Source organism: Nematolebias whitei, chromosome 18, assembly GCF_014905685.2.
Source record: "Nematolebias whitei isolate Nwh7 chromosome 18, NemWhi1, whole genome shotgun sequence".
NCBI classification, from domain to species: Eukaryota; Metazoa; Chordata; class Actinopteri; order Cyprinodontiformes; family Rivulidae; genus Nematolebias; species Nematolebias whitei.
In genome coordinates this window covers 3,160,311-3,172,697 of record NC_056515.1, presented here as the reverse complement: position 1 = coordinate 3,172,697, position 12,387 = coordinate 3,160,311, and the positions used below count along the sequence as shown (strand labels likewise).

The 12,387-nt window shown below is 40.5% G+C and overlaps 1 protein-coding gene across 1 annotated transcript in view; it reads left to right on the top strand.

The window, feature by feature from the left end:
- The first annotated feature begins 2,465 nt into the window (after nucleotides 1–2,465).
- lrsam1 (leucine rich repeat and sterile alpha motif containing 1) overlaps nucleotides 2,466–12,387 on the top strand; it is a 145,545-nt gene continuing 135,623 nt past the window's right edge. The window contains exon 1 of the mRNA XM_037692504.1: nucleotides 2,466–2,615. Within this exon, the coding sequence (XP_037548432.1) occupies nucleotides 2,531–2,615 (85 nt within the window). The 5' untranslated portion in view covers nucleotides 2,466–2,530. The remainder of the gene's footprint in view (nucleotides 2,616–12,387) is intronic.

Below are 12,387 nucleotides of genomic sequence, written 5' to 3'. Positions count from 1 at the left end.
CAGTGAATGGAAATAGAAAAGTGAAGAAGCCGTGGTGTTCAGACTTCAGTCTGGTTTCAGTTTGATCAAAGTTGCTTCCTGTCTGTGACTGAGTTTCTTCTTCTTTTTCTTCTTCTTTAGGCTTTTCTCTCATTAGGGGTCACCACAGCGAGTCATCCTCCTCCACATCACTCTGTCCTCTTCATCCTCTGTCCTCACTCCAACTACTTCCATGTCCTCTCTAACTGTATCCATATATCTTTGTCTTTTTCCTGGCAGCTGCATTTCTAACATCCTTCTACCAATATACCCACATTCCGTTATCTGAACATGTCCAAACCACTGTCCCTCCTCTGGACATGTCCAAACCATCTCAGTGTGTCCTCCCTAACTTTATCTCCCAGTTGTTCAACCTGTGCTGTACCTCTGATGATCTCATTCCTAATCTTATCCATCCTTGTCTCTCCTAAGAAGAACCTCAACAACTTCATTTCTGCCACTTCCAGTTCTTTCTCCTGTCTTTTTGTCCATGTCTCTGTCTCCAGACCATACAACATAGCTGGTTTCACCACTGTCTTGTAAACTTTCCTTTGACCTTTGCTGACACCTTTTGTCACAAATCACTCCTGAAACTTTTCTCCATCCACTCCATCCTGCCTGGACTGTCTTTTTCACTTCTTTACCACATTCCCCATTTTCCTGGACAGTGGATCCCAAGTCCTTGAAGTCCTGCACCTTTGTGACCTCTGCTCCTTGTAGCCTCACTGTTCCACCTCCTCCCTCTCATTCACACACATGTACTCTGTCTTACTATGGCTGACTTTCATTCCTCTTCTTTCAAGTGCATACCTCCACCTCTCTAAGTTCTCTTCCATCTGTTCCCTGTTCTCACCACAGATCACAATGTCATCTGCAAACATCATCGTCCATGAGGATTCCTGCCTGACCTCATCTGTTATTCGGTCCATCACCAGAGCAAACAAGAAGGGGCTCAGAGCCGATCCTTGATGCAATCCCACCTCCACCTTGAATCTATCTGTCACTCCTACAGCACATCTCACCACTGTCCTGCTGTCCTCATACATGTCCTGCTGTCCTCATACATGTCCTGCACCAGTCTAACATGTCTGCCACTCCAGATTTCCTCATGTAATACCACACCTCCTCCCTCAGCACTCTGTCAGATGCTTTTTCTAAATCCACAAAGACACAATGGAGTTTTTTCTGACCCTCTCTGTACTTCTCCATCAGCATCCTCAAAGAAAAGATGGCATCTGTGGTGCTCTTTCTTGGCATGAAACCATACTGCTGCTCACAGTCACCTTGTCTAAGTCTTGCTTCCACATCTCTCTCCCAGATCTTCATTGTGTGACTCATCAACTTAATTCCCGTGTAGTTGCTACAACTCTGTACATCACCCTTTTTCTAAAAAAATGGGCACCAGCACACTTCTTCTCCATGCCTCAGGCATTTTCTCACCTTCAAATATGTCATTAAATATTTGGGTCAAAAACCTCACTGCCATTTCTCCAAGATATTTCCAAACCTCCAATGGTCATCAGGTCCTACTGACTTCACCTTCTTCATTCTCTTCAGAGCTTTCTGGACTTCACCCTCACTAATCTTTCCCACTTCCTGGTCCACAGTTTCTATGACCTCTACTCTTCTTTCTCTTTCATTCTCTTCATTCATTAGCTCCTCAAAGTACTCCTTCCATCTTCCCGTCACACTCTCCTCATTTGTTAGAACATTACCATTCCTATCTTTAATAAACCTAACCTGCTGCACATCCTTTACAGCCTGATCCCTCCATCTTACCAATCGGTACAAGTCGTTCTTGCCCTCTTTAGTGTCCAGTCTCCCATACAACTCATCGTACGCCCTCTGCTTTGCCTTAGCTACTTCCCTCTTTGCTCTACGTCCCATCTCCTTATATTCCTGTGTCCTCTCTTCAGTCCTCTCACTGTCATATTTCTTCTTGGCTAATCTTTTTCTTTGAATGACGTCCTGCACTTCACTATTCCACCACCAGGTTTATTTATCATCCATTCTCTGTCCAGATGACACACAAAGTACCTTCCTACCTGTCTCTCTAATTACTGTCACTGTAGTAGCCCAGTCATTAGGAAGTTCTTTTTTTTTTTTTTTTACCACCCAGAGCCTTTAACAGCTCCTCTCTGAATTTCTCACAACATTCTTCTTTTCTCAGCTTCCCCCATTGGGTAGAAGCTATGAAGGTCAGCTATTTTTCTGTGAGTGAGTTTGATGTAAAATATAATCCAGATCCTTCTAAGAAGCACTGGTTTCGAATTGGCTGTCCAAAAACTTCTTATTCTGCTGATCAGAGATGTTTTCTGCTCTACAAGCATCCTGTGAGCAGAAACCTCAACCAGCACAACATCGCCTCCCTCCTTCCTCTGCAGAGGCCCCTCCTTCTCCTGCTGCTGAGAAGAAGAGCAGCTCTGCTGTCAAGGTGTTGTGCTGCATTGTGCTGTGGGTGAGCAGAGAACAGGTTAGCTGATCTTCAACTGGATGGACACCTGCTGAGAATATGCTGTTCCCTTGGAAGATTTCTGTGCTGCTGCTGCTGGCAGCTGGAGGTGGAGCTCAGAGCGGGGACGGTGACTCTGATCCAGGTGAGATGTCCACCTGAACACCAGAAGATCCAGATTCATCTGAAATCTTTTCTTCTTCTGTCATGTTAGTTGAGTTAAATATTTTGTGGACCTACAGAGGTACAGAAATCCTCTGCAAATCAGTGATTAGTCACTTTAACCCACAAGCCAAAAAATAATCATAACACAAGTGATGTTATTGTACTCAGCCCTAAATTGTTTGTTTGCTTGTTTGTTTGTTTGACTTCAGACATGAGTAAACAGCCCAATTTGGGTCTGATAGGTCCAAACACCTACAGCACTTTCAGTTAAAGCTGCTGATGATCTCTGAGATGAACTGAAAGATTAGAAATATGTGTTGCAATAAGTGTCACAACATGCAGATTCTGCAGAACCCGGAACAAAATGTTCTTTTAAACCTTGTTTAGACTAGCTTAGAGCCTCCCAGCTGAGATTTTATAACGTCTCATGTTGTGTGGGACTGTCAGAAACCTGAACACCTGATCTGACCTCCGTCGTCAGCTGCTGCAGCATTCATTCTATGTTGACAATGTTAGTTTCCTGTTAAAGCAACCCTTCTAGGATTAGTAGGATTGTTTTAACTATTAGTTTTAGCACCATGAGCGCTATGAGTTTTACTATTCAAATACACATTTTAATCTAACTAACATTTTAACCCTAAAACCTTTTTCTACAGAAATAAATCCCAGCAATTGTCTATAACTGTTTTTTATTATAAACAAAGCTGTTCCAGTCTGATGTTAGCCTCAAGTAAGCTGGTTTCTACAGTCTGACTGTGGGTTCCTGGAACAAATGGTAAATGGACTATACTTAAATAGTTTACTTTATTGTTTATTTGACATTTGCAGGTTAACACAAGGTCAATGATGCATTGAAATGTTCAGGATGAGAAGAACAGTTTCAACTGGCTTAAAAAACAAACAAGAAATACTAAAGCATGCAATAAAGGTACAAAATAAAGTACCAAAAAGTGAAAAGAAATATAATATTTACAAGGTCAAAAAGAAATATAGTAATGACAACATGGTAGAATCTAATGGTGCAAGTAGGAAGAGTTGGTATAATAAGTATTTCACAGGTACTGTAGTAATATTAGCTTAAATGTTCTTTCAGCTTTTCTCTCTTCAGGGGTCGCTACAGCGAACCATCCTCCTCCATCTCACTCTGTCCTCTGCATCCTCTGTCCTCACTCCAACTACATTCATGTCTTCTCTAACTCTATCCATATATCTCCTCTTTGGCCTTTTTCTTTGTCTTTTTCCTGGCAGCTGCATTTCTAACATCCTTTTACCAATATACCCATGGTCCCTCCTCTGGACATGTCCAAACCATTTCAGTCTGACCTCTCGAACTTTATCTCCCAGTTGTTCAACCTGTGCTGTACCTCTGATGATCTCAGTCCTAATCTTATCCATCCTTGTCTCTCCTAAGAAGAACCTCAACATCTTCATTTCTGCCACTTCCAGTTCTTTCTCCTGTCTTTTTGTCCATGTCTCTGTCTCCAGACCATACAACATAGCTGGTCTAACCACTGTCTTGTAAACTTTTTTTTTTTTACCTTTGCTGACACCTTTTGTCATAAATCACTCCTGAAACTTTTCTCCATCCACTCCATCCTGCCTGGACTCTCTTTTTCACTTCATTACCACATTCCCCATTTTCCTGGACAGTGGACTGCAAGTCCTTGAAGTCCTGCACCTTTGTGACCTCTGCTCCTTGTAGCCTCACTGTTCCACCTCCTCCCTCTCATTCACACACATGTACTCTGTCTTACTACAGCTGACTTTCATTCCTCTTCTTTCAAGTGCATACCTCCACCTCTCCAAAATCTCTTCCACCTGTTTCCTGTTCTTACCACAGATCACAATGTCATCTGCAAACATCATAGTCCATGGGGATTCCTGCCTGACCTCATCTGTTACTCAGTCCATCACCAGAGCAAACAAGAAGGGGCTCAGAGCCGATCCTTGATGCACTCCCACCTCCACCTTGAAGCTATCTGTCACTCCTACAGCACATCTCACCACTGTCCTGCTGTCCTCATACATGTTCTGCACCAGTCTAACATACTTCTTGGTCACTCCAGATTTCCTAATGCAATACCACATCTCCTCTCTTGGCACTCTGTCATATGCTTTTTCTAAATCCACAAAGACACAATGGAGTTCTTTCTGACCATCTCTGTACTTCTCCATCAGCATCCTCAAAGCAAAGATGAATCTGTGGTGCTCTTTCTTGGCATGAAACCATACTGCTCTTCACAGTCACCTTGTCTAAGTCTAGCTTCCACAGTTCTCTCCCAGATCTTCATTGTGTGACTCATCAACTTAATTCCCGTGTAGTTGCTACAACTCTGTACATCACCCTTTTTCTAAAAAATGGGCACCAGCACACTTCTCCATTCCTCAGGCATTTTTTCACCTTCAAATATGTCATTGAATATTTGGGTCAAAAACCTCACTGCCATTTATCCAAGACATTTCCAAACCTCCACTGGTCATCAGGTCCTACTGATTCTCCTCTTGTGGGCGGCTGTGGCTGAGTGGTTAGAGCAGTCGTCCTCCAATGCGAGAGTTGGGGGTTTGTATCCACCAGCAGTCACATGCCGAAGTGTCCCTGGGCAAGACACTGAACCCCTCATAGCTTCTGATGTGTGTCCTATCGGTGTTTGAATGTGATAAAGCTCTGATTAGTCTCTTTAGAATGATTTGTTCAATTAGCTTTGTAGATATCTAGTAGAGTGCTGTATGAATGGGTAAATGAGGGCACAGATTGTAGTGTAAAGTGCTTTGAGTATCTTGAAATAAGATAGAAAGGCATTATATAAGTACAGTCCATTTACCATTTACTATTTACTGCCTTTCCCTTCTTCATTCTTTTCAGAGACTTCCAGACTTCACCCTCACTTATCTTTCCCACTTCCTTGTCCAATTCTTTAACAAGCCTAATCTGCTGCACATTCTTTCCAGTCTGATCCCTGTGTCTCATCAATCGGTACAAGTCGTTCTCACCCTCTTTAGTGTCCAGCCTCCCATACATCTCCTCATATACCCAGGGCCAGATTAACACTTCGCTGTACCCTGGGCAACAATCTTCAAGGGCCCCATCATAACAACCCCAGAATCACTATAATCTGGCAAAATACAGAATAAATGACCATAATATACAGTAAATATACTTAAAATTCTAACTATCAAGTGTATTTTTATGTATAAAACTCCAAATGCTCATTGACACAAATCATCAAGACTGAATTAAGTTGAATGCACTTTGAACACCACATGACACGATGTGTGTACTTGTTTTGTAACATGTTGGCCACTGGTGTCAGAAGCATTTATAATGTGTGTGTGGTACATGTGGTGGAACAAAATTATGTACACAGGGTCCCAGTTACATCCAACAATAAAATGTAAAAGAAAATCAATGATAAGATCTAAGATATGAAATAAGAGAAACATCAACTAAATATACACCAAGCACTAATAGCATAAAAACAATATGTCAAACATCAGCACAAACATGAACATGAGTCTGTGTGAGCAGATGAGTACACATGAACACATCAACATTGTCTTTCCATCTCTGTAAAATATTAAGCACTCTGTGTGTGTGCGTGCGTGCGTGCGTGTGTGTGTGTGTGAATATGTGTGTTTGAACGTGACTTCTATTTAACCAGGCAAATTCCTTTTAGGTCACCAGACATCCCCAGCAAAGGAGGCCTAACTTTGCTAAGGAGGTCCTGCACCTCAAAACCTAACATACATGTGTTTGTTCTGTGGGAGGAATAAAATGATGAATAGTTTTATTACCTGAAATTAAAAACCCAAACTAATACAGCTCCATTTCCAACCCTGGCATGAATCAGTGTTGCTTAACCTGAATAGTTTACATGTTATTTATTTATGTAAATATTAATGAATAATTTAAATGTTTAAATATTATTGTCTACTCTTCTCTCCTGAGTCCAGATGAGAGCTGTCATCACCCCCAACAGACCCAGCAATTTTATTTAATAAAAATAAGAAAACACCTCAGCATTTTACCTCAGGTGAAATTTCATAGCACTGATCATTACACATGTATGTCAATAACAAAACAATTCAAATTAAAGATAAACATTATAAAATCAGAAACACAAGTAAACAGCTTTATTAACAGAAGATAGAAAAGATGGAACAGTTAATCAATATCCAATCTAATAATGCAAAGTTAAATCATGACGGTTCATGTCATGATGACCTGCAAACTCTCTCATTCTACAGATAAAAAAGGCACAAATATTACGGTTATCCCTGTTCTAGTAGACACCACAAGGTTAACAAAATTATCATATGTCTAAGACTTATTAGATATGTCAATCTCATTTATCATAACATTATTCCATAACATTCCACTTCCATTCCAACACTTCCATTGCAGATCCTCTTATGTTCCGGGGGGTATACGTGTGTTTGTTCCTTCTCAAGTCCACAATCATCTCCTTCATCTTCTTCACATTGATGTGATGGTTATTCACTTTGCACCGTATCTCTACAGATTGGACCTGGGCCTGGAACAGACTAGTGGCAATTTATTAATAAATCTTTTTAACCATTCCTGGCTTGTTTTTTCGTGCATGAATCCTAAAACCCACTCATGTCACTTTCCTCTGCCTGGTGTCTCTTGATGCCATTGTTCTAGCCTCAGTTCACTCTTTGTACAGCTCTAAGTTCTTGAATCTGTTTTTTGTTGTTGTTGACAATACACTCAAGGCTGTCATCAGCTATGTACTACGGCCATCCAAAAATCCTCTAAAAAATTTCACATTCCCTGGAGGGGGGATTTCTGAGAGTGTTGAGCATGAAGTGAAAATACTTATTGTATAGCAAAATGTTCTTTTTCACTTTTTCCCACCATATTTTGATTCATTTTTGATTAGTAAGACTGTGTAAATGAGAATATTTCTTGTTTCTGCTGTACATAATATGGAGCTCTGTAATCTAGAGCAATAAATCATATTAAAGATCATGTTTGTATATTATCACTGTCCACTGAGAACCATACATCTCTACAAAGCAAACTTTTCATTAGCTTGAGGAACATCTTTTTAAGCTAAAAGAGTGCTTAATTTATTTTAATTAGGATTAATTTTTTTCCCGACCAAAAAACAGTTACTAAGATTAAACACAGCTGAAGTAACTGTGTATTCATTAGTATGTTAAAACAATACAGTGGAGTACACATATTAAAACTGCATAACATTAAAATACACAGTCACAAAAATCTCCATTTTAAGCAAATGGCTTTTCTTTAGGGTTCACAGTGATATTTTTGAAGAAGAAACTGAAATTGAGGAGATTTAATTTCTTTTTATTTCTCAATTTTACTATTCAAACCTAGAAAACACACACACATTAAAACAAGTTATGTACATGTAACGTTTGTTGCCACCATAGAGCACTACACAATGATGGTCAAATTCAATTTGAAGCCCAAATCTCTCTCTCTCCACTGAGGTGATGCGCCTGTGCAGTAGGTAAATGGCAGTCCTGTTTCTTCATGTCTCTAAATCTCATCTGCTGTCTCCCAGGCCCATCACAAAGTCATTTCCACATTAAAATGGGCCTGGTGAACTGAAAATTTAACAGAAATATGTAAGATAAAGAAGGTATTTAAGAAACAATAACATTTCAGAGACCCCTATGGTTCAAAATAAAAAAAAATAATGCAGACCTTTCACAATGATCTTCTCGTCCGGGGTGAAAATGTTTCATCACACTGATCATGAATGTAACACATTTTTGTTAAAGAATGTAAAAATAATAAAAATGTACACAAACTTCTTGCAGTTACTGTTTCATTTCACTGTTACTGTATTAGACTGATGTTAGATGACATTGTTCAGTATTGGGATAATCAAACTGGCTGGTTTTTAAATTAGTTTAAAAACCCACTACTATTCAGTAGCTTTCAACACCAAAGGATCTGTGTTTTTGAACCTGTACACTCCACACTGGTTTGTCGTCTTATTTATTATCTGCATCGTTTTTATGTCTATATTCTGATTTACTTCATTTTGTATGTTGCTTCGTGTGTTGTCTGTTGTTCTGTCTGTACAGCACTTTGGTTGGCCTTGTCGCTGTTTTAAGTGCTCTATAAATAAAATGGTATGGTATGGTCTCATCCAGCAGCTGCAGAGTTGACAATATTGTGACAAATTTAAGTTTATAGACCAGTCTATGCTACAACTTCCAGTTTAGCTTTTAACGAGGACATTTAAATATTGCTTTCTAGATGCTAATAAATCATGCTTATAACGGTTAAATTTAATTTAATCTAACCTCACCTACAGTTTAACATAGCTGTCATCAACTCTAGTCCAGGTTTGAAGTTTTCCAGTACAGCAGTTTTTAAACAAGAACACATCAATATGCTCAAGCTAATGAAAATGAGGTGGTTAACAAAAAAACACATGTTAAGGATAGAAAAAAATTATTACAAATGTTGAGCAGAGTAAGTAAAGACAGTAGTAGAGTGAAAATTGTGGTCAGTTTGTCCCCCAGCAGTCTAAGCCTATAGCAGCATAACTAAGGGACAGCTCAGGAAACCCAAACTGTCCAAAACTAAAGGATTTAGTAAAAAGGAAAGTCTTAAGCCCAGTCTTAAAACTGGATAATGTGTCAGCCTCACGGACAGAGATTGGAAGTTGGTTCCATAAGAGAGGAGCCTGATAACTAAAAGATCTGCCTCCCATTCTGTTTTTGTAAATTCTAGGAACCACAAGTAAACCTGCAGTCTGAGAGTGAAGTGCTCTGTTAGGAAAATATGGAACAATAAGATCTGTAACATAAGATGGAGCTAGGTTGTTGAGAGCTTTGTAGGTTAGAAGTAAGATTTTGAATTATATTCTGGATTTGACAGGGAGCCAATGGAGAGAAACTAAAACTGGCGAAATATGATCTCTCCCAGTAACTCCAGTTAAGACTCTGGCAGCAGCATTTTGGATCAACTGAAGATGTTTTAAAGAAGTTTTTGGACATCCAGATAATAAACCATTGCAATAGTCCAGTCTGGACGTGACAAATGCATGGACCAGTTTTTCTGCATCATCTTTAGATCAGATGTTTCTAATGTTAGTGATATTACGCAGGTGGAAGAAGGAGGTTCTAGTAACGTTTTTAATGTGGGGGATAAAAGACATGTCCTGATCAAAAATAACACCAAGATTTTTAACATTAGAGCTGGAGGACAGATTAATATCATCTAAGGAGGGAGAAAGACTGAAAATTCATTCCGTGCTCAGGTCCAAAAACCAAAACCTCAGTTTTGTCTGTTCAACAGGAGAAAATTAAGGGTCATCCAGGTTTTTATGTCTTTAAGACATGCTTGTAGTCTAAGTAGCTGATTGGATTCATTGGGTTTAATGGACAAATATAATTGTGTGTCATCAGCATAACAATGAAAATTTATCCCATGCTGTTTAATAACTTTACCTAATGGAAGCATATATAAAGTAAAGAGTATTTGCCCAAGCACTGAGCCCTGAGGAACTCCATGACTAATTTTGGTGTATGAAGATTTATTATTTACATTTACAAATTGGAATCTATCAGATAAATATGATTTAAACCATAAAATTACCTGAGAATTCAGACAAAAACTGAGAGTAAGCTCCTGGTGGACGATATATAACAACTAGTAAAAGAGGATTTTCTGATTTCCATTTTGGATGAGAAAGACTGAGGGACAGCGATTCAAAAGCATCATAACTAATAACTGGTTTGGCATTAATCAATAATCCTGACTGAAAAACCCATCACTCTATCTTCTCCAGAGCAGGTCATGTGCAGCTTGAAACCTTCTGGCTCCCCCTTTGATGTGGTCCCCCCTCGACTACTAAAGGAGGTGTTTCCAACTCTAGGTCCGTCCATTCTTGCCATAGTAAACAGTAGTTTATCCACTGGCGTGGTGCCAAAAACCTTTAAACATGCTGCTGTCCAGCCTCTCCTGAAAAAAACAAACCTTGACCCCTCAGTCGTTTCCAACTTCCGGCCTGTCTCCAAACTCCCATTTGTTTCTAAAGTACTGGAGAAAATAGTCAAGTCCCAGTTGAAGTGCTTCCTGGAGGATCATGCCATCTTAGAGCTATTCCAATCTGGCTTTAAACCTCTCCATAGCACTGAAACTGTCCTGCTGAAGGTCTTTAATGACATTTTCTTAACCACTGATACCGGTGATTCTGTGCTGCTTGTCCTGTTGGACCTCACGGCCGCCTTTGACACCATCGACCATGAGATCCTCATTACTAGGTTGGAGCAGTGGGTGGGCATCACAGGGTCAGCCCTCAATTGGTTCAGATCTTACCTCACTGACAGATCCTTTTGTGTCTCCATCAAGGATTTTAGTTCTGCAGCGGCAGAGCCTAAATGGGGGGTTCAGCAGAGGTCCATTCTGGGTCCCCGCCTATTCTCTTTATACCTGCTGCCACTTGGTGCTATTTTCCGGAAACACAACATGCCCTTCCACTTCTACGCCAATGACTGTCAAATTTACTTCCCCCTAAGGGTGCAATCACACCAGCCCTGTTTAGTCCGCTTTAATCGAACTCTAGCTCGTTTTCCTAGAAAGTCTGGTTCATTTAGGGAGGTGTGAACGCACCATCGAACTCTGTCACGGAACAAATAGGCGAACTCTGGCCCGGGCTAAAACCTAGGTCTCGGTCCGGTAGAAGTGAACTCCAGCATGGTTCGAGTACAGTGTGAATGTAAACAGACCGGGCCCCGCTCAGCAGGACAAACAAACACGCATTTCTCTTACCTTATATGGAGCCGTCAGCTGCCTTGTGTGGAAAAACAATATTCTCCATGGTCTTGTCTCATCTTCTGCTCATGCTAAGTCCATTTTTGAAAAATGACAAAATGTAACTCCTAAAACTGCTAAAACTTGATGCCACTTCATTTTTGTTTTTATTTACAGAAGAAGAAGAAGACGTGTCTTCAGAGGTTTTTGTGTTGTTTCTTTCAGTAGTTCTTGGTGCAGCGCCCCCACAGGCGAGCGGGGGAATAGGTTGGTTCAACAGGTTGACTCGACTGCACAGTGCAGTGTGAATGCAAATGCAACAGCTCAAATGTAAACAAAATGTCATGAATATTGGTCCCGAACTGAATCGAGTCTACTTGACTATCAGGTGTGAAAACGACCTAAGACACAATGGCACGTGCTCTATTCAACCTCTGCTCGACTGCCTGGCTGACATCAGGGACTGGATGGCTTTAAACTTCTTAAGTTTCAATGAAAAGAAGTCTGAAGTCATGTTGTTCCCTCCTAATGACACGATCACAAACCACTGCATCGACCTCTCCGCTCTAACCCTGTCAGAAAAACAAAGAGTCACTAATCTGGGCGTGATAATGGACCCTTCCCTGAAGCTTAACAATCATGTAAACATGATTGTTAAATCATGCTTCTTCCAACTGAGGTGGCTGTCTAAACTGAAGCCCATACTGTCCAAAAAGAACCTGGAGACAGTAATACATGCATTCATTACATCTAGGCTTGATTACTGCAATTCGCTCCTGTTTGGTATCAGTCAGATCTCCATTGCACGACTACAACTGGTCCAGAATGCAGCAGCCCGATTTTTAACCGGTACAGGCAAAAGAGAGCACATTACACCAGTTTAGTCTCCCTACACTGGTTACCGGTTCACTTTCGAATCCAGTTCAAAATACTCATGTATGTCTACAAATCACTGAACAGTGTCGCCCCCCCCCCCCCCCCCCCCCCCCCC